We start from the raw sequence: 27,818 nt of genomic DNA on the forward strand, positions 1-27,818 counted from the left end.
AAAGGTTCTGATGGTGCAACCACCACAGGCTGTTTTACTACTTATGTAAACGGTAGTGGCAGCTTCTAGATTTCATTTATATGAAGAATTGTAACTTAAACCTGAGAGTGTCACACCCTTCATATTTGATTTGGACAGAGTATCAAATGAATCCAGATGTAGCCTGGGCCACTTCCCAGCAAACAGAGCAAAGGAGTTTACCGAAACCACTAATGCCGTTCCTCAAGCAGCATCACAGAATGTGCTGCTGATGATATTTATTAACAGTTTCTTATATTTCTTTACAGAGTATATTCGAACATTCACATCAGTCCCTGCCCCAGTGGAGCTTACAATCTATATTCCCTACCATATGTACACGCACACACAGACATTCTAGGGTAAATTTAACCTACCAGTATATATTTGGATTGTGGGAGGAAACCGGAGTACCCGGAGGAAACCCACGCAAGTACGGGGAGAATATACAAACTCCGCACAGTTATGGCCATGGTGGGAATCAAACCCATGACCTCAGTGCTGTGAGGCAGTAATGCTAACCATTACGCCAGCCGTGCTGCCCATACATATAATGCTATATAGGGATGGGACATTCTCATGTTTTTGAGGTAGAGTATAGTAGTATAGTCCAATTGCCATCTATAAAGTCCCCTGGCTGGATGAATGGACTCTGTTCTGGAAGCAACCAAATCTTTTAGCATTATTTATAAAGGTGACATGTTCTATCTGGAGCTGTTCTATCTGGAGCTGTTCTATCTGGAGCTGTTCTATCTGGAGCTGTTCTATCTGGAGCTGTTCTATCTGGAGCTGCAAGTATTTCTTAAATAGAGTAACCCAACCTATAGTTTGGGCTATAGGGGTACATAGGTAGCTTGTTATTTTAAGCTGCTTTCTTCATCTGTGAAAACAGATGCAAAAATTTAAAATATAGGACCGTTTTACGATGGTGAAAGACAATATAAAACATTTAACTTCAATTATTGTGGCTATATTCAATATTTTACTATAACAAAAAAAGCTACTTTCATTTAATCCTTTTAGTGCTAATGTTGCTGTGAGCGATCCTCAAAATATGCGCTAAAAAATGCCAGTGTCGCTCGCAGCGACTGTTCTTCTAGTGTAAATCTAATACAGCCAAGTCAATTAATTGGTTTAGTTAAATATTGAACCCAAAAAAAGAACAATCGCTGTGAGCGGCGTTGGCATTTTTAATGGATATTTTGAGGCTCTCTCACAGCAATGTTGGCACTCAAAGGGTTTAATAAAAAGGTTTGCTTGGCAATTTTCACACCTATTTTGACAAATTCCTTTGGCCCTCAAAGGGTTAATAAAGTTGCATTTTAAAATAAATAAATTCCAGCTATTTCAATACATGTAGTGGGCCTTATGCCATGCACAGCTGAAGGGAAATGGGAAGGGGGGGGGGGAGAGGTGGGGTGCACCGCTGGTTTCCCTATATTGGCCTATACCATTTTCCTGAGTAATAAACCACTTTATTTTGCAAAAAGCAGTAAGACCATTTTGCATGTTTAACTTCCTTTGTGATGTCTTCGTGTTCCAAAGTTGACTCCTTGGGGTGAATTCAATGCCAGGGGAGAGCAGTGATAGCGAGCAGTGCTGCCTGCTCGCTGCCACAGCTCGCCAGGTCAGTATTCTACTGACCCCCCTGCATACATGATTCACCCTTGCTACGTTTTTGGAGCGAGGGGGAATGACGTATGCGGCCCCTGAAACAGCGAGACTCGCGGCTAAATGCAGCAAGCTCCTTGCAGTAGCCGCGAGCCTCACTGTTTGGGGTAATTACACAGCGAGGATTGCTTGTTTTCTGCAAACCCCGCTGTCTAACTACCTCGCTGGCCGCAATGAATACGGGCCCATGTGTACGTCCCTGTATTAAAGCATACAACCGTTTGGTTACTTATTCTGTTACATCAGCCCCCCCCCCCTGCAGTGCACATGGTTTTGTCCATTAAAGGAGGAGTTTTCTTTTGCAAACCAACCTGAATCACTCCATATGTTCCAGGGGGAGGGGTCCTAAACTGCAGACCCTGGACATATGAGGTGCTACCTGCTGAGACTTGTAATGCAGCAATCTTTAGGAGGAGCTTGCAGGTGCACACTAAATATAAATGCTGAACCAATTAATATCTTTGCTATATTGCATTTATGAGGTTCTTCGCATAATGATGGCCATTAATATGGGCTTGTCCACCGCGTCCAAGTCACCTCAATCAGCCAAGTCCAGGGCACAGGACCCCCCCAGGCCAGCCCAGCAGAACCACCCCATGGCGGGTCCCGTGCCCTGGACTTGTCTCAGAGTAGTGTTAGGGACTTGTCCGATTGAGGTGACCTGGACGGGTGGACAAGCCCATAATAATGGCCATCATTATGCGAAGAACCTCATAAATGCAATATAGCAAAGATATTAATTGGTTCAGCATTTATATTTCGTGTGCACCTGCAAACTCCTCCTCCTGCTTGCCTCACTCCATATGTTCATTTGAGAGAACGTTTCTTCCACATATACACAACTAATAAACATGGCAAACAGGGTTAGAGCCAAATCTACCACCCAAAATGTCTGCATTGTATTACTCCTGATTGCTTGCTATTGTGCATCCTTGTCACCTTTTAAACATGTTTCTGCAAGGAGACACGTGAGCTGTGGTTTTGGTTATGAGAGGAAAACAATGGGCTGAATGCAGAGCTTCCACACAATATTGGCAAGAAGGCTTTGCTATAGCTGGCAAGACTAACGCCTCTTTCAGTTTTATTTTTTATTTACTACAAATATCCCAGTGTAAATATTATATCCTGAAATAGATCTGGAGCATAGGAACATGTATCGGAAAGTTTAAAGGATGGGTGGAATACTTTTTTGAAGGCCTATTTAATATACTTTAAAAATGTTGTTTTCTGTCACGAAGTCTAATTAAGAATTAATATGAGTTTACAGAACTTGGTATACAAATGCACTCATCTCCCAGAACTATTGTACCCAATATATTTTTCTGTACGCCTCCCATATTTAATTACCAGGGAGTGCTGTGAGATTCCTGAGAAATATTTGGGACAGCACCTCAAACCATCCCTGCTAATTTATTTGCCTACTTTGCATTCCATAGATCTTGAGAGGAGTCTATTTTGCAACTATATAAACAAGATGCCCCCTTTCCCACACACAAAGAGAAGAGACCACTGGGGATAGAGGGTGCTGCAGAAAGGTTAGGGGGGGGGGGGGCCAGTGGGCTGGTGCCCCTGTAAGAAGACTGGCTCCGGTTATTTAGTACCTTCCTTCCCCCTCCTTTCCATGGTCTTGAGGACACAGTAAGGAATAGAGCTCTGTCCATGTCATGGAACTTTCATCTAGGTTAGTGGTTCTCATCCTCAACCAGGAGCATTCCTTACAAGCGATGTCTTAAGGATACTTCTTAGAGCTAGGGAACCAATTCCCTAGGCATGGCATCAAAATCCCGTTGGTCCGAAATCCCGACCGCCGAAATCTCGCTTCGCTCGCCACGCAGCGGGCCCGGTGCCTCGCTACACTCGTCCCACTAATTTATTCTCCCTCTATGGCACCCATAGAGGGAGAAAGTGTCGGGATTCCGGCGTTGGGATTTTGAACGCCGGGATTATAACTGCATCCCCATGGGATGATTGGGGAAGGACGAGCGCACAGGACGCTAAATTTGTATATTATGACTGCCATGTAGAGATTTCAAGGAAATAAATAAACTGTAATTATTTGTCATAGGCAGAACAGGCTGCAGTGACTGCTGAATTTGAAAGCTACAAAGTCCGTGTCCATAATGTCTTAAAACAGCAGAAGAATAAATCTGCATCTCAAGCGGAACAAGAAGCCTTCACACAGGAAAGGTACTTCTTTATCTTCCTTGTAGAAATTGGTCTGAGTTTCTTTCTCAAGCATGTTATTAAGGATTCTTTACTATTATAATGATGCTTTATTTTGTGCTGTTTTTAGTTACATAGTGGGGTTTTCTCTATTATACCATGGGGGGGTGCTGGACCCTGAATTTTATAGTCTCTTTGTGGACATTGGTATTTTAAATATACTGAAGTGCTAACGCATCCATCTTAAGTTTCTCCATCCTGCGAGTACCCACCGGACACCAATATTGGGTTGCCATCTTTATGCCATTGGTGTCCTTTCCTGCGTCAATCCTTGAATGAGCAACATGTTCACAGTGGTTTGGCTGTGTAGCCAAATTTTGGCAGCCATGTGATCTTCAGTCTATGCTTGTACAAAATGTTCCAAGTTCAGTGTGTGTGTGGCCAATGACACAAGTGATGGGCACTATAGCTCGGTGCGAATGGTTCAGTGTCCCTCATTGGTATGATGAGGAAAACCAGATTTTTTTTTTTCTCAATCCAGTAGGGACAAGTCACTAGCTTCGGGCAAGGTGTGGAAGACCTAACAAAGCTGCTACAAAGTAAATGTGTTACAGGTACAACCCCGATTTTCCGGAAACCGATTGTCCGGAACCTCTTTTAATCCGGACACATCGGGTGCCAGGGGGAAGGTGGGAGTTAATGTGTTTTGACTGTAAAATAATTTGTGGGAGGGCTTAGGACGGCAGCAGAAGGGCTTAGAAGGGTAGTGGGAGTGTATTTGAGTGCGGAAGGGGATAGTAACGCTGCGGGGAGGGGCGGCAATGCGCTGATGAGGTGAGCCTGAGATGCGCTGCGGCGTCTTGTAAGCATCATACAAGCTGCGGGAGGTTGGGGAGGGGGGAATCAAGCTGTGGGGGGTCACGCTGCGGGAGTCTCCCTGCATTCAGGGTACACCACCGAAAATCCGGAAAAATCGTTAATCCGGCTCAGTGCTGGAACCGATGCTGCCGGAAAATCGGTGTTGTACCTGTATTTAAATATTGTAACTGTAACATGATACACCGATGTTGCTACATTTACTGTATGACTATTAATTCATGTTCTGCATTGTGTTGCCTTCAGGGAGCACCTACAGACTATGTTGGATCAATTGAAAACCAAACTGTTAGAAACTCAGCACAGTCTGCAGATGAACATGTCTGAGCTACAAGCTTTGCAGTCTGAACATGACATGTTGCTGGAAAGACATAATAAGATGCTACAGGAGACGGTTACAAAAGAGGCTGAGCTAAGAGAAAAGTGAGTAATTCTTCCAAGCCGTTAGAGTATTTCCTACTAAAAAATAGAAATGTGTCTGTTTATATATACTGTGTAATCATCCCTACTTGGATTTATTCACTGTGGTGAGTTCTTGTAATTGCACCTCTTGCTGCCAGGGATCACAGTGATTATTTGCTCCTGTTTTCTTCAGTGTTGTAGCAACATGATAAAATCAAGTTGACCTAGACATTTTGCCGTCCAAGAGAACTACAGGCTGTGTTAGGATGTAAGTGTATGCCCTCATTTCAGGGCAGACATTCTAAAGTGTCTTGCGGTAAATCCCTAAGCAGTCATACTCTAAGACACTTCAGAATAGCATTGTTGGCACTTATTAGCTATGAATATCATTACAAAGCAGAAACACAAACTATAAGCCCATATAAGTAGGAAACCTTACATTGCACACATATAGGCAAACTTAATATAGATGGAGATATCCTTTAAGGAGGAAGTGTTTATTTTTACAGGCTCTCAAAACCCACTTCCTGCTCTCATATTACCCTACTGCTCTGTAATTCGTGCAAACTTTCATCTATGTCATCCCTGTCTGTCTGCCCCTCCACTTTAGATCCCTTTAGGGCCCTTTTACCCAAATATGAATCTCCTTCCCTCACTCATACCATCATATCCTCCCTATTATTAACAACATTGAACATTTACAATGAGCCAACATTGTTTTTGTGGATATTATATCTGCCTTTACCAGCAGTTTTTATAGAACTCATTTTCCATGTTCTGCAATGTTTTGTTAGTGCATGTTTTTTTTTAAATATGTTTGTTCTATTTATATACTTAATTGTTTTTTTCTTTTGGGGTGGGGGGGATGAGGTTAGTATCCTCATAGTGTCCTATAAATAATGGATATTAAACATAGTTTTAGGTGAATAAATAGATCAGGGATGATCATTATATTGAATATTGAAAAAAATATAATTTCTATCCTGACACACATTTTTTTGCATAAATGTGAAAAACACTGTTTAGTCTACCTACAAATTCTGGGGCTATAAGTGAGACCTGAAAATGTCATTACACGTTCATTTGGTGGTTGTTGGTTTTTTTTTTTTTAATATAGTTATTTTTAAACCGGAATTCCATCTTCTACAAATTGTAATGGTAGATCTAAATATTAAGCGATCTGAGTGAAATTAGTCTGCCTAATGAGCATTATGAGTTTGGTCTTACTCGATACATGGTGTCTTCTGACTTTCAGGCTGTGCATGGTGCAGTCAGAGAACATGGTCCTAAAGACCGAGAACACTCAAACAGTCAGCCAGCTGAGTGCACAAAATGAAGCCCAACGTAATAGTTTCAGAGACCAAGTGAGAAATTTGCAGGATGGTCACAGGAAGACTGTTGAGACTTTGCAGCAGCAACTGTCCAAAGTAGAAGCTCAACTTTTCCAAGTAAAGAATGAGATTCCTGTTACAAGTAAGCCTCAAATTCATCCCTTTCTGACCAAAATGAATTTGTGCACGCCAAAGAAATAAATCTTCCTTACTATATTATTTTAAAACGTTCATTGTATTTAACCCCACCCCCAGACCTATACATTGTTTACAATGCTGTCTTTTAACAATGTATGGGTATTTATCAATCCATATTACCAGGGTCTTGGTAGGAACATGTTAACTGTGCTTCTATACTTGTGTATGTTTATGTATAATTCATCAGTTTAGTGTTTGACATCCCAATCAAAACGGGATCAAATTCTGTATTATACCCCTTTCCCACTGCAGGCTTTACACGTGTAAATGCCGTTTTTTTAGCCTTTTTAAACGGCTAGAGCTGCAGTGGGAAAGCTCCAGGTTGCTTTACACGGGTAACAAATACCGGTTTTTGTTACCCGTGTAAAAAGCAGTGTTTTTACCGTGTTATAGCCGTTTTTTCGTCAGTGGGAAAGGGGTAGCCCTTTACCCGTTAAAAAAAAAACCGGCATGGGGTCCCCCCCCACTGCCGAAACCAGCACCAGGCTGAAGGAGCCGGGGCTGGTAATAAAAAATCAGGAAACCCGACAAATAGGGGTTCCCTGATTTTTTACAACCAGCCCCAGGCTCCAGGTCCGGGGCTGGTTCCCAAAATACGGGGGACAAAATGACTAGGGGTCCCCCGTATTTTAAGAACCAGCCCCAGGCACAACCAGCCAGCAGGGTAATGCCACAGCCGGGGGACACTTATGATATAAGTTCCCGCGGCCAAAGCATTAACCCTACCGACCAGTCAGCCTGGCCAGGGGCCCTGGGGGAGTGGGGACCCCCCCAATAAAGGGGTCCCCCCCCTCCAGGACTTACCTGACCAGGCTGAAGCCTGGTGCTGTCCCCGGTGACCCTGGAGCGGTGGTCACCGGGCTGATGGTATTGTGTAAAAAATAGAATAAAAACCATTGTCTTTTACTGGTGAACTATGAGTCCCAGCAAGCCTCCCCCGCAAGCTGGGACTTGGAGAACCACAAGTCCCAGCCTGCGGGGCATTAAAGGGCCCGCTGGGTCTTGTAGTTCCACAGTAAAAGAAAGGGTACTTGTTTCCTAGAACGGCCACAACGATTTAGATCGTTGTGGTCGTAAGATAAAAAATCGGATCGATCGCATCGCATGCGATTTGGTCGCATACGATGCGACCGATCCGATCGACCGATTTTTCACCCGATTTTTTTTTTTTTTCACCTGATTATTTTCAATTGCCCCCACAAATGTTACTAAGTGGGCTAGACCCCACGATAGACGTCAACCCGAAGCGTGGCGAGCGCAGCGAGCCCGCGAGGGGTGGCGGTGCGCGTCCTCCGACCTTTTCATTCCCCTACTATCCACTAGGGCGTGGAGTGAGAATAGAATAGTGTGGCGAGCGCAGCGAGCCACCGAGCCCGAAGCGTGGCGAGCGCAGCGAGCCCCGCGAGGGGACGCGTCTAACTTCACAGGTATACGCGTCCCCTCGCGGGGCTCGCTGCGCTCGCCACGCTTCGGGCTCGGTGGCTCGCTGCGCTCGCCACACTATTCTATTCTCACTCCACGCCCTAGTGGATAGTAGGGGAATGAAAAGGTCGGAGGACGCGCACCGCCGCCCCTCGCGGGCTCGCTGCGCTCGCCACGCTTCGGGTTGACGTCTATCGTGGGGTCATGGCGGGCACATAAAAAATGTGAAATGGGTCATATTGGCCCATTTCACCTTTTTTAACATTTTTCCCTATGTGAGATGGACTTAATCAAGTCCATCTCATCTTGTGCCATTATAATGGCACAAGACCGACAAGATCCTCCCGATTTCAATGTTAAAAGATTTTTTAACATTGAAGTCTATGGAAAAATCGGGTCAATCGGTCGGTCGCATCGCGGCCGATTTTAATTGGTCGCGACCGACCGATTGACCCGATTTCTGTCAATCAAAGTGAAAAAAGTGTAAAAAATCGGCCACATCGTGAGGATCGTGTCCCTTAATTAAGAGCCACGATCACTCACGATTGTGGCCGTTCTAGGAAACAAGTACCAAAGAAAGAGTTAAATAAACACACTGACACACGTGAAAAATAAAAGTTTAATACATACATAACACATACATACTGATACTTACCTATCTTGAGCCCGTAGGTAGCCCTGGTCCTGATGTCCTGGTCCGTGTCGGCGTCTGTATCCAGTCGGCATCCCTGTCGGCGACGGCGTCGGCGGTCCGGAGTCCGAAGAAATCCATTTGGGAAGCTGTGGAAGGAAATCCTACTCACCTGTCCCAGCGCGACGTAGTCCAGGTAAGGTCTTTGCAAAAAAAACAAACCGACACCCGAACCAGACCGGACTGACGGAGACACACGTGTGTTTGTTTACATCGTGCGGCTCCGCCTCCCGAATGCCGCTATTGGCCGCCTTGCGGCCTAGCGGCTCCTGATTGGCCGCTAGGCCGCAAGGCGGCCAATAGCGGCATTCGGGGGCGGAGCCGCACGATGTAAACACACCGTGTGTCTCCGTCAGTCCGGTCTGGTTCGGGTGTCGGTTTGTTTTTTTTGCAAAGACCTTACCTGGACTACGTCGCGCTGGGACAGGTGAGTAGGATTTCCTTCCACAGCTTCCCAAATGGATTTCGTCGGACTCCGGACCGCCGTCGCCGACAGGGATGCCGACTGGATACAGACGCCGACACGGACCAGGACATCAGGACCAGGGCTACCTACGGGCTCAAGATAGGTAAGTATCAGTATGTATGTGTTATGTATGTATTAAACTTTTATTTTTCACGTGTGTCAGTGTGTTTATTTAACTCTTTCTTTTACTGTGGAACTACAAGACCCAGCGGGCCCTTTAATGCCCCGCAGGCTGGGACTTGTGGTTCTCCAAGTCCCAGCTTGCGGGGGAGGCTTGCTGGGACTCATAGTTCACCAGTAAAAGACAATGGTTTTTATTCTATTTTTTACACAATACCATCAGCCCGGTGACCACCGCTCCAGGGTCACCGGGGACAGCACCAGGCTTCAGCCTGGTCAGGTAAGTCCTGGAGGGGGGGGACCCCTTTATTGGGGGGGTCCCCACTCCCCCAGGGCCCCTGGCCAGGCTGACTGGTCGGTAGGATTAATGCTTTGGCCGCGGGAACTTATATCATAAGTGTCCCCCGGCTGTGGCATTACCCTGCTGGCTGGTTGTGCCTGGGGCTGGTTCTTAAAATACGGGGGACCCCTAGTCATTTTGTCCCCCGTATTTTGGGAACCAGCCCCGGACCTGGAGCCTGGGGCTGGTTGTAAAAAAATCAGGGAACCCCTATTTGTCGGGTTTCCTGATTTTTTATTACCAGCCCCGGCTCTTTCAGCCTGGTGCTGGTTACGGCAGTGGGGGGGACCCCACGCCGTTTTTTTTTTTTTAAATTCTCCCCCCCCCCCCTATCTTTACACTGCTTAAACGGGTTTTTAAACGGGTAAGTGTGAATGTGACAAAAACAGCTTTTAAACGGTAATTTACCGTTTAAAAGCTGCAGTGGGAAAGAGTCTTATGGCTCTTACCCGTTTAAAGACCCGTTTAAAAAAAACGGGTCTTTACCCGTGTAGGCAGTGGGAAAGCAGCATTATTCTGAGCAAATCTTTTTACAATGTTCGTCTTTTATTTTTATTTAATTTTTTTTAACTCTTTATTTATTCAAAAGGAAAGATCTGGGCAGATAAATACAATAATATCAGAAAACGCTTATCATACAGCTCACAATTTTTAGGAACATTACATGTAATAAAAGTAAAGAATGGAAAAGACTAAATCTTAGAAAAAGAAATAAGACGACAGGGGGGTGGGGTGTCACAGATATAAGATAAGTAAAACAAAGTGGGCATAATGGCATGTAAAAGCAATAGTAAGATTAAGGCTGAAGGGAGAATAATAAACAGACTGTAAAGGAGGCCTAGCTCTTTTATTTGTAATGTATGTATAGCTATTTATATGTCATTTGAATTTGATATCAAATGTAGTAATATTAAGAAGTACCGGTAGTCTAGAAGAATCTTGGGCCTAAAGCTGGGTACACATCTATACAATCCCTGTTTTCGACGTTGCCAGCCTGCCCAGCCAAGAAATTTCATGCAGGGACCATTCCTTAATGAGTTTTTGAAAGGAGTTTAGGAGCGGGTTAAAGTTGCATTCTATTAAGTGTGGATCTCTTGCAACTTGGACCCCCAAATATTTGATGGCTCTCTCCTGCCATGCATATCGATAGGAATCCTTTAGGCGTGCTACATTAGCTAAAGGGATATTTAACGGAAGGGCTTCTGTTTTATTTGTGTTAAATTTATAGTAAGAGACCGCTGAGTAGGCATATAAGACTTCATGTACTGCTGGCAGTGATTTCTCCGGTTGCAATAGGCATAAGAGAACATCATCTGCGAATAAACAGATCTCATGGGAAGTGCTCCCAATCTGTGGGCCTAAGATACAGTCATCTGCTCTAATTTTGACTGCTAGGGGCTCCATTGCCAGAACGAAGATCAACGGGGAAAGGGGGCACCCCTGTCTGGTACCATTGGTTATTGAAAAACTAGAAGAGAGGCTGCCATTTACGAACACCCTCGCAGACGGATGGGAGTAGAGGGCAAATATTGAGTCTAAAAATCTGCCCCCCAGGCCAAAGCGCATCAGCACTTCTCTTAAATAGCCCCAATGAAGCCGATTAAACGCCTTTTCGGCGTCCAATGAAAGCAGCAATAGAGGGGATTTGGCCCGGTCGCACACCTCCAGCACATCGAACACTCTACGGGTATTGTCCGGAGCCTGTCTCCCCGGCACAAAGCCCACCTGGTCCCCCCCACCAGAAACGGGAGGAGGCGGGCCAGTCTATTGGCCAGCAATTTGGCGTATAATTTCAGATCTGTATTAAGCAGCGCGATAGGTCTGTAGTTCTGGACCGAGGTGGGCGGTTTACCGGGCTTTGGGATGGTCACAATCCGGGCCTCTAACATTTCCTTGGGGAATACACCCGACCGAGAAGCCTCGTTGAAGACGCTGGTCAATAAAGGGCTCAATTCCTCTTTAAAGCATTTATAAAAGTTAGTGGGATAGCCATCTGGACCGGGAGCTTTATCCCTGGGCAACCCATCAATGGCGGTCTCCACCTCTACTTTGGACCAGGGCGCGTTGAGAGCCTGGCCCACCTCGGATTCCAGCACAGGCAGACTAATACTGTTGAGGAAGGAAGTAATCCCTTCGCTCGACGGCTGGGGGGTGTGCGAGTCTTCTTCCTCTCAATTTCCTTGCCAACAGTCTCCCCGCCTTATTACCAAACAGGTAGAAGCGTTGATTCAGCTTTTCAACATTTTTCTGGACCTCTCTAAAGGAGAGGGCGTTAACTTTATCCCTAGCCTGTGTGAGTTGTGTACCTAGGGCCCTGTCCAGGGGGTTGTTTTTATGTGCTGCTTCTAATCTAAGAAGGTCCTCGTCTGCAGCGCGCCTCTCACTCTCCTCAATTCTCTTCATTCTGGCTGCCGCTTGTATTGCAGAGCCACGTACAACAGCCTTTAACGCACACCATTGTGTAAAAATACTTGTATCCTCTGGGCTATAATCAGCTACATATCTGGAGATTGAATCTAGAATCGCTTTCCTGGAGTCTAAATAGGACAGAGCCGAGCGGCCTAGGCGCCACGGTCCCGGAGGGGCCCTGAATGAACCCAGATCCCACACCAACCGCAAAGGGGAATGATCAGACCAGGTGGTGGGCAAGATCTCGGCCCCAACTATGGAAGCCAAAGACCACTTATCAGTCAAGGCTAGATCGATTCTAGAGTACGATTGGTGGGGATGTGAGAAGGTGTAATCTCTGGTGCTCGGGTTTTTAGCTCGCCAAGCGTCGTGTAGCTCAAACTCATTAATAAGCTGTTTAAATCTTCTAGAAGGCCCTTGATCAGGATTACCTCTATGGCTGGGGATGCGGGATCTATCCATTGCTACATCTGGAACTAAATTAAAGTCTCCCAGGATCCACAGCGCCCCTTTGGAGTATTCCTGAACTTTAGAAAACAACTTTCTACTGAATTTCAATTGCCCCGTGTTGGGAGCATAGCAAGAGACTAAGGTCACATCTATCCCGTCCAGGAGACCCACCAAGACCAAAAACCTGCCCTCAGGGTCGGCATACTGCTTCGAAACGGAAAAAGAGCACATAGCTGATATCAGAATGGCCACTCCAGCTTTTTTGTGGGAGCCATCCGCAGTATAGCAGTGCGGGTATTTGTTATCAAAGAATCTAGGAGGGGCTTTCTTAAAAAAGTGGATCTCCTGTACGGCCACAACGTGCGCCTTTAATTTGTGGAAGTAAGATAGCGCCAACTTCCTCTTGTTGGGGGAGTTTAGAACTTTAGCATTCAATGAGATAACATTAATCATTAAGGATGAGTTTGAGGAGAGGTAACCTGCCCATCTTCAGTGACAACACGTAAAGCATGTATAAATATCTTAAAATCAGCAATATCACATAAATCCTGAACATATGGAGACAAGACAAGGGGGAAACCCAAAAGGAAAAAAGACACGGGAGGGGAGAGGGAAAAGATAGGGTAGAGATAGAAAGAAGAGACCACAATCCCTGTTTTCTTGCGACCGTTCGACCGACCGTAGACGCGTTGGACCATCCACAAACAACAGCCGATACGCGCGTACACAACTGTACAATTTTACTTCCGATGTACTCCCGTCGAAACAGTCGCAAGTAAAAGATTGTATCACTGTACACACTCTCTGAATTGTCATTGCATGGAGGTTAACACCCCTGTTGCACAGGTACTTGTAGTGCCACGTAAAAAGATGTAGTCATCCGGCAGGGTGACTAGAAACAGACATACGGCAAATAGCTGCGGTGCGCATCTAGATGTAGTCAGCCAGCAGGGCTGACTACATCTAGACGCGCACCCCGGCTATTTGCCGTATGTCTGTCTCTAGTCACCCTGCTGGCTGACTACATCTAGACGCGCACCGACGGCTATTTGCCGTATGTCTGTCTCTAGTCACCCTGCCGGCTGACTACATCTAGTGGGCCAGATACACCGTTCTTCAGAGCGGTTTGCAGGACTTAACTTTTTACTTGGCACTACAAGTACCTGTGCAGCAGGGGTGTTAACCATCATGCAATGACAATCGAGAGAGTGACTACATGCTGTGCTGTAGGAGAGATCATGCCACATGGGCGTTCCAGCTTTGGCAGTATAGACGCAAGAACTTCCAGCATTATGATCGAACGTACATACACACTGCACTTTTGATCCGATATCGACCCAGCCGGTCGGATGACCATTAACATGAGTGCTATTTGTTTGTTTATTACAAAAACAGACTTGTTGATTCTTAACCATCCCAGTGGGCAGAAAAATAGAACATAATAGTGTGCCCGAAGCATGGCGAGCGCAGTAGTACACTAACACGGTGCCCATGTTGTCATCTGTGAACATACACACCACTTTTTTAGGTTCATGTAGACCTTTTTCTTGTGTTGTCCTTTTGAACATGTCAACTTAAATTTATATTGACCTTTTTCACGTGTTGACCTTTGGCCTGTTGACCAATAGTGGTCAACCTATTGACTGTCAACCTTTTTACTGTCGACCAAATGATCTGCACCCTATGCACGTGGTTTTGCCCATTTTTCTGCGATCGGGTCTGTATTCGGCCTTTGTTTTGCATTTACTTGTGTTTAACACTGATTTATTGTGTACGTGTTGGAGTCCTGCCCTTGTTACTAGTGTTATTATGAATATCCGTGTCACAACACAAACTCTGCTGGAGTGCCCTGTGCAAGATAAATGAGAACATGTGTTTGCTGCTGTAATGATTATCAGCTATCAGAAGTGTATACATAGCCTTCAGTAATGTTCTGCATCTATTAAAAGGCATGTGCTTTACTTGTGTATAGTCGTGCAAGTCATGCAGAAAAACCAAGGGGAAATAAAACATTTTTTGAGCTTGTAGTGGTACGTTATAGTGTTATTTTTTTTATATATATATATATATATATTACCACAAGAAAAGTCCAATTAGCGCGCAAGTCCTATTCCTTTCAGTAGAATTCAAGTCAGTCCTTTAGCTTTGGGGGAGAAGGAGATAATTTCCCAGCACTTTAGGTCAGATGTACAACCGGCTGCTTCCTCTTAATTACCCTTGCGGGCACCTGGATTCTCAGGTAAACGGTATTTCTAGGAGAGGAAAGAGGAGCGCTCCAAATAGTGCTTTATCTTTTTATTTCAATCACAAAAATAAAATCATCCACAGGTACATTGTAAATGGTGTCACGTACCACAATAGACGGTTAGGCACAACCGCGGGTGATAAACAGCATGAACTGGGGCTGTCTCCGACAGCAAACAGATTGGCAAACGGGTGCTCTCACCACTCTCTCATCCACCACGGAGTTCAGACCGACGCCAGGCCACGCCCCTACGCGTTTCGTCACGAGGACTTCGTCAGAGGGCTGGTCCTGGCGTCGGTCAGCAACCCCTTTATAGCCTGGATACAGCCTGAGTCACCTTCTAATGACTAACAAGCTGTTGCAGCTGATATCAATTAAAAGTGCCTGTGCATAGTGTTACATAGTATTACATAGTAAAAAGAAGGTTTCTTAACCCCAAAACAAAAAAGTGCTTACATCAATATAAAAACTGTTTTACAGGCAGTTACTACAATATAAAGCACTAATTTAAAAAAATCTAAAAAAATCTATATAAAAACAGCAATATATATAAAACATGAAAAAACATCGGAAATTATCGGAAAACATCGGTGGCATATTTAGTTGATTTTTATAAATTTTGCGATAGGTAGTCCTGAACTTGGTCGAATTCTCAGACATTTAGAGGACAGGAAGATGAGATAACTTTAAAAATGATGATGAATTTCTTCTTATGATGCGCAAAATGCACATAAACTGGAATCAATGATATATACAAATGGAAATTTAAATATGATTGTTCAAGTAGAAAAATACAAATATCATAGAAAAATACAGATATTATAGAAAAAATACATATGAAAAAGTACAAAAGTACAAATATACAAATATATAAAAATACAAAAAACACACAAATATACAAAAATATCAAAACAGACAACTCTACAGTAATGCGGACAAAAGGATGTCAGGTTATAATTTTCTCAAACTCCTAGAGTATTCCCTGAAAAAGGCAGACGGGCAATTGGAAAAAATAATATGTATTAAATGACCCTTAGCAGCGATGTATTTTAAAGAACCAATTACAGCGGCATTTCTTTAAGAAGAAAATATTAAAATATGGTGTATTCGGTATTCAACATTCTCATAGACGCAAATCCTATATAAATAATATTATAACCTCTAAACCATAAGAACTTTAAAACAGAAGAAAAAGCAGCATGATAACTATAAAGGAATAATTGCCTTAATTAGCACAAGTTTTCTCTCACAATAAACATACAAAAGGGGACATCTTTCAAAGAAGGGATGTTAATCTTGGAAAAGAATAGTTAACTTAGGAAGGGGGTAATTTCCACTCCTTCATTTAAACCAATTGGGCACAAGGTGTTTAGTGTGACAATCCAAAAGGTTTCTCTTTTTGCCAGTAAAACATCTGTTACCTTTTCTAATATCCAGGGTAACATGTTCTAATCCAAAGAAAGACATCCCCGCCGGGTTACTGTTTTGACAGGTTTTGAAATGCCTAGGCACACTATGGTTATCCACTTTGTTTTTTATATTTCTGTAGTGCTCTAGGATTCTTATTTTCAAGCTTCTCTTGGTTTTACCTATGTAAAGTTTCCCACATCTACATTGTAGCACATAAACAACATAGGTGGTGTTACAATTGATAAAACCTTTTACCTCAATTTTTTTATTGTTCCTGTCATTAAATGTTTTGAGTCCCGATTGTGCATGAGAACACATTTTACATTTTCCACAGCTGAAAAAGCCCTGTGGTTTTGAACAATTAAAAATTCCTGGTGTTTCATTAGTCAATACGGGCAACATACTAGGTGCCAATTTGTTTTTCAATGTATTGGCCCTTCTAAACAATAATTCAGGTTGAGATGTTACTTTATCCTTTAATATTGGATCCATTTGAATTAGATACCAATATTTGTTCAAAGTCCTACGGACTGTCTTATTTTCTGTGTTATACTGTGTTACAAATGGACAATAAGGTGCATTTCCTTTATCGCTGTTGCTTGGGATCTTATATTCCAAGAGTTTATTTCTCTCAAGAGTTTTAGCTCTCTCCATAGCACCCTCCACAGGGGTTAATAAATTCTCCTTATTTACAGACTTAAGCTTGTATATTCGGAAAATGACTTTAAAAAGACATTTCTTAAAAAATGATTTGAAAACAGGCGCAGTCTTAAAAAATTGGGACAATACCAGAGAAAATAATCCCACAGGGCTCAAAAATCCTAGCACCTATTATCCCATAGAATCTAGGGGACCTAATTTGGAACTCTTTGAAAAACTGGTTAGAAGCGACTTTGAAAAAATTAAAGATGGAGTCAATTTAAAAGATAAAAATCTAAGTAAGAGTGAAACTATCGCTCTAAAAGAACTTATGGAAGACGATAGCATTGTACTAAAACAGGCAGACAAAGGAGGGGGCCTGGTCATAATGGATAGGGTGGATTATACTGCAGAAATGTACCGTTTATTGGGGGATGAATTATCCTATAAGAAATTATCGAAAGATCCCACCGATACATTTCTGCTAGAATTGAAATCCTTATTAGACCAAGGTAGAACTAAAAAACTACTATCCCGAGAGGAATATGACTACCTCTGGAATGACCAACCAAGGGTTGCAATAATTTACCATTTACCCAAAATCCATAAAGGCCAGAACCCCCCGCCTGGACGTCCTATCGTGTCAGGAATCGACTCCCTGACATCGCGTGTGTCAGAGTATGTCGACTGTCACCTGAAAAAATATGTACCTAAACTCACTTCTTTTCTTAAAGACTCCACAGCTATGCTGCAACAGGTTAATAACATCGATTGGAAACCCGAATATAAGTGGGGGACAATCGATGTTAATTCCTTATACACATCGATACCCCATTTAAAAGGGGTGGAATGTATAAGGACAGTGCTAAGCAGAGATACTGAAGTTTCAGTTGAAAAAACAACATTTATCTGTGACTGCCTTCTTTTTGTATTGCAGCATAACTATTTTTCTTTTTTGGGGGATTATTATATCCAATTGAACGGGACAGCGATGGGGACGATTTGCGCACCGGGGTACGCAAATCTGTTCCTGGGGGAATGGGAATCATCCCATATATATACAAATAACCCCTATATTGACTATATAGCGCTTTATAAGCGCTATATAGACGATATTATAGTAATTTGGAGTGGCACAGAAGAGGTTTTTAATGAGTTTGTAACCTTTATTCATAATGTGGAATTTAATTTGAGTTTCACTTCAAAATTTGAGAGTAAAGAAATGGATTTTCTTGATTTAAAACTGGTGAGTTCCACATCCACAAATGTGGAAACTAGCACATATTTCAAACCAGTTGACAGCAATAATTATCTTGATTTTAAGAGCTGCCATTATAATAAATGGAAAGTGAACCTTCCATACTCTCAATTGTATAGGTTACGCAGAAATTGCAGCAGCATGAGTACATTTATGAAACAATCTGAGGTTTATATACAACGCTTCAGAGAGAAGGGATATCCAGAATCCATTATCGCTGACGCTATGGAGAGAGCTAAAACTCTTGAGAGAAATAAACTCTTGGAATATAAGATCCCAAGCAACAGCGATAAAGGAAATGCACCTTATTGTCCATTTGTAACACAGTATAACACAGAAAATAAGACAGTCCGTAGGACTTTGAACAAATATTGGTATCTAATTCAAATGGATCCAATATTAAAGGATAAAGTAACATCTCAACCTGAATTAGTGTTCAGAAGGGCCAATACATTGAAAAACAAATTGGCACCTAGTATGTTGCCCGTATTGACTAATGAAACACCAGGAATTTTTAATTGTTCAAAACCACAGGGCTTTTTCAGCTGTGGAAAATGTAACAATGCACAATCGGGACTCAAAACATTTAATGACAGGAACAATAAAAAAATTGAGGTAAAAGGTTTTATCAATTGTAACACCACCTATGTTGTTTATGTGCTACAATGTAGATGTGGGAAACTTTACATAGGTAAAACCAAGAGAAGCTTGAAAATAAGAATCCTAGAGCACTACAGAAATATAAAAAACAAAGTGGATAACCATAGTGTGCCTAGGCATTTCAAAACCTGTCAAAACAGTAACCCGGCGGGGATGTCTTTCTTTGGATTAGAACATGTTACCCTGGATATTAGAAAAGGTAACAGAGATGTTTTACTGGCAAAAAGAGAAACCTTTTGGATTGTCACACTAAACACCTTGTGCCCAATTGGTTTAAATGAAGGAGTGGAAATTACCCCCTTCCTAAGTTAACTATTCTTTTCCAAGATTAACATCCCTTCATTGAAAGATGTCCCCTTTTGTATGTTTATTGTGAGAGAAAACTTGTGCTAATTAAGGCAATTATTCCTTTATAGTTATCATGCTGCTTTTTCTTCTGTTTTAAAGTTCTTATGGTTTAGAGGTTATAATATTATTTATATAGGATTTGCGTCTATGAGAATGTTGAATACCGAATACACCATATTTTAATATTTTCTTCTTAAAGAAATGCCGCTGTAATTGGTTCTTTAAAATACATCGCTGCTAAGGGTCATTTAATACATATTATTTTTTCCAATTGCCCGTCTGCCTTTTTCAGGGAATACTCTAGGAGTTTGAGAAAATTATAACCTGACATCCTTTTGTCCGCATTACTGTAGAGTTGTCTGTTTTGATATTTTTGTATATTTGTGTGTTTTTTGTATTTTTATATATTTGTATATTTGTACTTTTGTACTTTTTCATATGTATTTTTTCTATAATATCTGTATTTTTCTATGATATTTGTATTTTTCTACTTGAACAATCATATTTAAATTTCCATTTGTATATATCATTGATTCCAGTTTATGTGCATTTTGCGCATCATAAGAAGAAATTCATCATCATTTTTAAAGTTATCTCATCTTCCTGTCCTCTAAATGTCTGAGAATTCGACCAAGTTCAGGACTACCTATCGCAAAATTTATAAAAATCAACTAAATATGCCACCGATGTTTTCCGATAATTTCCAATGTTTTTTCATGTTTTATATATATTGCTGTTTTTATATAGATTTTTTTAGATTTTTTTAAATTAGTGCTTTATATTGTAGTAACTGCCTGTAAAACAGTTTTTATATTGATGTAAGCACTTTTTTGTTTTGGGGTTAAGAAACCTTCTTTTTACTATGTAATACTATGTAACACTATGCACAGGCACTTTTAATTGATATCAGCTGCAACAGCTTGTTAGTCATTAGAAGGTGACTCAGGCTGTATCCAGGCTATAAAGGGGTTGCTGACCGACGCCAGGACCAGCCCTCTGACGAAGTCCTCGTGACGAAACGCGTAGGGGCGTGGCCTGGCGTCGGTCTGAACTCCGTGGTGGATGAGAGAGTGGTGAGAGCACCCGTTTGCCAATCTGTTTGCTGTCGGAGACAGCCCCAGTTCATGCTGTTTATCACCCGCGGTTGTGCCTAACCGTCTATTGTGGTACGTGACACCATTTACAATGTACCTGTGGATGATTTTATTTTTGTGATTGAAATAAAAAGATAAAGCACTATTTGGAGCGCTCCTCTTTCCTCTCCTAGAAATATATATATATATATATATATATATATATATATATATATATATATATATATATATATATATATATATATATATATATATATATATATATATAGTTCCAGGTATAGACCGCACTCTCACTAACGATTGAGATGTCACGGGGTGCCAGATAAAGGAGATGCGTGTGAAACGTATGTCCAATTATAATCCGGGGTGTATCTACACCTATATCGGTGTAGAATATCCAGCACTCTCCCAAGTATGAATTCCAAACAAGTTGGTAAAATCCAAATAGAAAAAGTTTATTCAATTTGCACACGATGTCACGTAGATAAGTTCACATGTGTTTTGTAGAACATGCCCCGACGTTTCGATCCCACTAGAGGGGATCTTTCTCAAGAGGCCTACAATACACAGTGAAGGTAACTTATCAATAAATATTATCATAGAAACATTTTTCAAAAGAAAAAGATAAATGTACATATAGTCACAATTATGCAAAAGAACAAGAGATATCTTACTTTAGGTTCAATAGTGCAATGAAATCAACGTAGAATCAAGGGGAAAACCCTGGGTAACCGGAGCAGCTGCTACATGATGCTGCCCGGGCCCAGCTATTTATTCACTCTGAAAGTTAATGCAGCACACGGACGCAGCGTCCGCGTGCTGACAGCGCTACTTCCGGGACCGGAAGTTCGGGACCGGAAGTTGACGTGCGGTGACCCGCACTGCTGGAACGCACGGCTACCCGTCGCTAGAGCCACCTTAATATCGTTGCTGAGAAACTTGTTCTCAGAGCGCACACACGGCCCCCGTCAGCGACGGGTAGCCGTGCGTTCCAGCAGTGCGGGTCACCGCACGTCAACTTCCGGTCCCGAACTTCCGGTCCCGGAAGTAGCGCTGTCAGCACGCGGACGCTGCGTCCGTGTGCTGCATTAACTTTCAGAGTGAATAAATAGCTGGGCCCGGGCAGCATCATGTAGCAGCTGCTCCGGTTACCCAGGGTTTTCCCCTTGATTCTACGTTGATTTCATTGCACTATTGAACCTAAAGTAAGATATCTCTTGTTCTTTTGCATAATTGTGACTATATGTACATTTATCTTTTTCTTTTGAAAAATGTTTCTATGATAATATTTATTGATAAGTTACCTTCACTGTGTATTGTAGGCCTCTTGAGAAAGATCCCCTCTAGTGGGATCGAAACGTCGGGGCATGTTCTACAAAACACATGTGAACTTATCTACGTGACATCGTGTGCAAATTGAATAAACTTTTTCTATTTGGATTTTACCAACTTGTTTGGAATTCATACTTGGGAGAGTGCTGGATATTCTACACCGATATAGGTGTAGATACACCCCGGATTATATATATATATATATATATATATATATATATATATCTATATCACACAAAATTCCTAGATTTGCGCTAATCCTATATAACAGAAGGTCGCTAATGGCACTTAGCCCCCTACTAGTGAGGCTACACCAAACAAATACCACCACAATAGTGCCAAATAGCGCCCAGTAGTTACACTAGTTTTTCCTGTCTATAACATCCAAAGACACATTTTTACACATAAAAATACATTTATTATAAAATCGCTTTTAAAAACAATTTGTTCACAGTTGTTTCTCAACAGAGGATTTTCTTTTATACAATGGATGTATGCAAAAGCCCGACGCGTTTCGTCTCACTACGAGACTTCATCAGGGGTACTTTACATATATCTATAAATAAAACATATTGATCAGACGAGGAAAGACATACAATTTTACTTTTTTACATTTTTACAGATTGTCCAATATAGATGAAGAACAGATGGATTTTATACATTTATTTATTTATTTAGATGTAGTATTTTCTTTCGCTACATATGTATATGAGAGACAGGAGGTTTTTCATTATTTTCATTTTTATATATTATTTTTGAACTCTCCATAATTCAATGGAAAGATTCAATGTCAAACTTCGGGAAAAAAGGTTCAAGTGGGAGGAAGGAAAAGAAGGAAAAAAGAATAAAAGAAAAAAAGCGTGGAAAATTTCAGCCTGATCTTCTTTTGCTAGATTTTTACTATTCCATAATTTCATGAAGTAAAAGCATATCATACCTTATTTGATCTGTACAGAGATTTCTCAATAATGAATAAGTTTCAGTATTGGTATTATTGTCAATGGTTCAGAAATGATTCCTCATTGGATGTACTACAACCATTAATAAAAAGATATAGGTTTAAACTGATGGTATCAATTTAATCTTGATTAATGGACCAGTTAAACAGATTATAAATTGAAGGTAAAACCTGAACTTAACAAATACATACAATTAATCAAGATTAAATTGATACCATCAGTTTAAACCTATATCTTTTTATTAATGGTTGTAGTACATCCAATGAGGAATCATTTCTGAACCATTGACAATAATACCAATACTGAAACTTATTCATTATTGAGAAATCTCTGTACAGATCAAATAAGGTATGATATGCTTTTACTTCATGAAATTATTCACCAGCACCTTGATAAAAAAGCCTGCGGGCTTTGAAACGTCGGCACCCTATTTGCCTGCTGTCCTGTATTTATTTCTGAGTGCCGCCGCGCAGCATATATATATATATATATATATATATATATATATATATATATATATATATATATATATATATATATATATATATATATATATATATATATATATATATATATATATATATATATATATATATAATCCCAAATTAACATTGGCTGTAAACCACTACAATCTTTGGACAGTCCACCTTTATTTTTTCCATAGGTTGACCTGCTGCACATAGTCACTGTCTAGTTCAGGCCTGTCCAAACTATGGCCCTCCAGCTGTTATGAAACTACAAGTCCCATCATGCCTTGCCACAGTTTTGCTATTAGGGAATGCTAAAACTATGGCAAGGCATGCTGGGATTTGTAGTTTCACAACAGCAGGAGGGCTATGGTTTGGCCATGCCTGGTGTAGTTTATTAGTGGAGCATTAATGTTTCTATTTCTTGTCTGTTTGCAGGCCCTGCAGGCACCCAGCAGCCCCCTAAGGGTTCACGGGACAGAAGACCGGCCGACCTCTCTATTCTGGACTTGTACTCTGTTGCCAGAGAGGAAGGAGAAGGAATGGAAACCATGGATAATGAATCTGTGTCTTCTGCTAGCACCCACATAGCTACACTAGAGCAGCTCCTCAATTCTCCCGATTCAAAAACTGGTAAAGACTTTATTTCTCGTAAGGTGCCCACCCCTGGTACTTTTTGTGCTTGATGCATTTTGTACTAGATTCCCTCGCATCTAGTTCTAGATCGCATGTGATATGCCACAACAGCGTGTGATTTGAACTAGATGCGATCTGGTACAAAAAGTACTGCTTGCACATACATTTTTGGTTTGCGATATAAACTACGTGGGAGCACGCATCGCAAGCTAAAAGAAACACAGTGCTGTTTGAACTACAAGCGATGTGTTTAGAACTAAGACGTTCAGCACGTGTCCAAGAATCGCATCGTGTCTCACCCATTAGAATAATTGAATTCTTTAAAAACTGCAAATTATGTGCTTTTTATGCTGAGAAAACGTGGCTTTAGGAATGTCTGAGAGATGCTGGTGTTCAGTATTTTGAAACCACAATATTTTGTAACACATTTTATATTTCTCAGCTGAGCAGATAGTCTGGTAGCTGTCATACTAGTCCGTGCCAATAGGCTTCTATTGCAGAATAAAGTCTGGAGCATTTGTACGAATGCTTAGTATGCAGGGCACAGGCTAAGCTTGTATATCGCTACACCCTTGCTGTAACTCTTTTAAATTATCAGTTTTAGAGAAAAGCCTGCTTGTTCAATGATTTTCAGAAGCTTTCTTGTATTTGGTATTTATTTGATGATTGCATGTTCGAGATTTATGACAATAATTCTGCAATTGAGTGGCCCTACTATACTTAATATCACTGCTCAAATCCCTGTTAAAGCCAGTTAAAGAGTTTTTCAAGGTGACTGTTGGCCTCCAGTGTGATCTGTTTCAATAGACTGTAGTTGGTTAATCACGGTTATTTGGTTGGTTGGCTGCAGTTTGTTTTAGACCATATTGATCCACGTGTAAGGTCATTCCTGATGTAGAATATAGGGAGGACAGAAAATAATGTCTTTTTTGTTGGTGCACAGGGGTAAGTTGAAAAAAATCTGATGTAGAATACGCATGACAACATTATCTTGTCACCATAAACAGTCCAGTACTTGTGGCTCATGTGGTGGAGACTGAGACCTATTCTGTATTGGCACAGGGCTGTCGAATCCTGAATGTAGCTTTTTTTGGTGATTTGTGCTTTATTGGATCTTCATATGGTTTGATCTTTGGGGAGGTTTGCTAGGGACACATGCTATCATGAAGTCATATATGCTATCTATATGTAAATGATCTTACGCCATATATGTTGGGCTATTTATTGGGATAGGACCTTTTATAACACTTTGCAGACTGATGAATTTCAACAGATGCTTCCCAGGCATCATGTATTTTCTCTTGTCCTGGTGTTAACATTAAATCCCCCAAACGGAGCTGTCAGGTTTTGCTTTTATGTAAAGGTGGCGACATTTCCTGTGATCAGATACTGAAATGCACTTTATAAGAAGCACTTGACTCAGGTGACTAATTGAAAGGGAAGGGTGTACTTGTTCTTTTTTCCTGACTGCGTGTGTATATACATGTTGTTTTTTTTTATTATTATTATTATTTGACAGATACAGTACCATACTCTGAGAAATGTATTTTGTTTAATTTAATGGTCTCCTCTGATTCCAGTTCTAGAGTCGCCCCAGTGGCAGCCAGAACTTTCAAAAGAGGAACTGGTGGAGAAACTCCATACCACATCAAAGAGCGTTGATCATCTGAGTGGTCTCCTGCATGAGACCGAGGCAACCAATGCCATGCTTATGGAACAGATAACCGTAAGTCGCTCTGGCATACATGGGAAGTCAGTATTATTTTTACTACTCTGTAACAGCAATATGTATATTACCATTTGAAAGTTACACCAGTACAAGACACATTTACACATTATATAATCAACTCCTCTGTTGTAGCTCCTTAAGAATGAAATTCGACGTCTTGAAAGGAATCAGGAAAGAGAAAAGTCAGTGGCAAATCTGGAATATCTGAAAAACGTTCTGCTTCAGTTCATTTTCCTCAAGGCAGGCAGCGAGAGGCAACGGCTCCTTCCCGTCATAGACACCATGCTGCAGCTTAGTCCTGAAGAGAAAGGAAAACTATTTGCCATTGCTCAGGGTAGGCCACATCTTTGAGACCTAAAAACAATGGAAGTACCCATGTCAGGGGAGATGTATCCCCAGTAATTACAGTAACATAAGCTTGTAGGGTGCACAATGTACCACTCGTACCTAATGTTCCTTCTATGTCCTTTCTTCTGCAGGTGAGGAGGAAACTGCTTCCCAGCCTGCTGGTTGGGCCTCTTACCTGCACAGCTGGTCAGGACTCCGGTAGTACCATGGACACCAATGGCGTGGAATGGAAGTAGTCCATTAAGATTTGCACTATCAAGTTAAAAATGTGTGTGTATTATGTATCTAAATTAATATGTTTTGAGTTATCAAACTGGAATCTCCCAGTCATATATTTTCTAAATGAAACATTTCAGAGTGCCTGCTTAGTTATGAGAATTGAAATGTGGATGGGGTTCTGCACAAAAGGTATACATACTGTATGTCATGCTTATTCTTTCTTTCTGTATTCTTTCTTCTTCTTCTCTAATGCCACTTTTACACCAACCCTGCAAACCTGGATTTTTGCTCGGGAGCGTGAAAAATCCCTGGTTTGCCGGTCGTATAAATGGTCTGAACTGGGTTGTGAGACCTGTGATTTCAACCCGGCAAGTGCTCCGTACCCGTTCACGGCAATGGAAAAGCCGGCACTGGGAGATGCTCTCATCTCCCAGCAGTGGTGCAGGCCCCGCCTCCAGGGACGTAACACTCCCAGCATTATTCCGGGTCAGGATGCCATCTGAAGCAGGTCAAAAGACAGGACACACTCAGCTTGGAGCAGAGTCCAAAATCCTGGTTGCAACCCAGCTTGCTGGTGTAAAAGTGGTATTGGGTAACATAATACAACTGCATGGAAGAAAGAAATGTTTACATTTACTTCCATTTTCTGTATATAATTGTGTATTGTTCCTAAAGAAAATCGAAAAATTGTGTATAACGTTTTTATATCTATCTCCTGGTACCTATTTCAATATAAACCAAAGAAAGTATGTGAATCTTAACTAAACCTCTTTTTAGCAGGTGTGTAATATGTCTATAATGTATACGGTGTAAGTAAGGGGTGGCCTGTTTGTGTTCTTTCGTTTGCTGTCCTCATTTTATATAGATGAAAGCTTAATTACAGGTGTGATTCTTTATAAAAAAAAAAAAAAAAACAATGCAGAAGAAAAACATGCTGTCCATTATATTTTAATGTTTTCACTGTAGTTTACAGAATTAAAGCAGGCACCTAATTGATCCACAGTACATTTTCCTGCTAGTTATTTGTAGTAAACATCCCGAGTGTTTGGGAATTTCTCTGGACAGTGTTAATCACGCTGATGGCCTGTTTACTCTGATTGGAAGTTTAATTCTAGTACAAAGTGATCTTTGAAGAGAACATTTTATTCATATACTTGTTCTGTTTATGTCAGTCATTATTTAAATAACCGCAATTAAGCACCTTGATCCATAAACACAGCTGCTGGGCATAAGAATATGGAAAGCTAGTCTGCCTGAGTGCATGTCACTGCAGTCTGCATGTGTTAGGGCAGTAGTCTTGGAAGAGAAAGGAAAGCTGGGAATACATAGAGTGAGAGGGATATCTTTCCTTTTTTAGGGCATAATCATCTCTAATCCGTATCTTGGCACTATATTAATGATATACCTCCATTGTCTTGGTGAATGTGAAGATCAGTGTAAATAGAACCGCTGTAGATGTGCTATGAAGTTTGTTTTTAAGTTCACTACATAAATGTTGTTCTAATAGTACTGTATGTGCTTACCTGTCTGTATTTGCTGTGAAGCTGTTAAATGTTTAGTTTTAGCTATATTCTAGGTGATTGCCAGAAATAAAGCACAACCAATTTATTATTGCGGTTTTATTTTCAATTGTATTAGTATTTGTTTTAGTTTGCCTAAAGGAAATTTTCTAAAGCCGGCCATACACTGGGGCGACTTCACCGAGACTGCCCGGGACCTTTTGCATGTAACATGTTTTATGTGGTACTTTTGCATACAATATATTACCTGCGATCCGACAGATCTCTCATGCTGGTGGTATGCCACGCAGGCTCCAATGTGATGGGCACTCAAAGGGGTTATATTGTGTTTATATGTCACTTTTAGGCTGTGTCTACACATTGCGTTTTAGCAAAGAGTCTACATTGAAATCTATGG

General features: G+C 41.4%; 1 protein-coding gene across 1 annotated transcript in view; it reads left to right on the forward strand.

Moving 5' to 3' along the window:
* The window catches only part of GCC2 (GRIP and coiled-coil domain containing 2), a 61,121-nt gene extending 33,612 nt beyond the window's left edge, over positions 1-27,509 (forward strand). Inside the window, exons 17-23 of the mRNA XM_083174009.1 lie at positions 3,755-3,876; positions 4,975-5,151; positions 6,386-6,603; positions 23,408-23,602; positions 25,186-25,331; positions 25,467-25,668; positions 25,814-27,509. Of these exons, the coding sequence (XP_083030135.1) occupies positions 3,755-3,876; positions 4,975-5,151; positions 6,386-6,603; positions 23,408-23,602; positions 25,186-25,331; positions 25,467-25,668; positions 25,814-25,884 (1,131 nt within the window). The 3' untranslated portion in view covers positions 25,885-27,509. The remainder of the gene's footprint in view (positions 1-3,754; positions 3,877-4,974; positions 5,152-6,385; positions 6,604-23,407; positions 23,603-25,185; positions 25,332-25,466; positions 25,669-25,813) is intronic.
* Positions 27,510-27,818: the final 309 nt, after the last annotated feature.

Source organism: Crinia signifera, chromosome 2 (genome assembly GCF_055691185.1).
Source record: "Crinia signifera chromosome 2, ASM5569118v1, whole genome shotgun sequence".
In the NCBI taxonomy this organism is placed as follows: domain Eukaryota; kingdom Metazoa; phylum Chordata; class Amphibia; order Anura; family Myobatrachidae; genus Crinia; species Crinia signifera.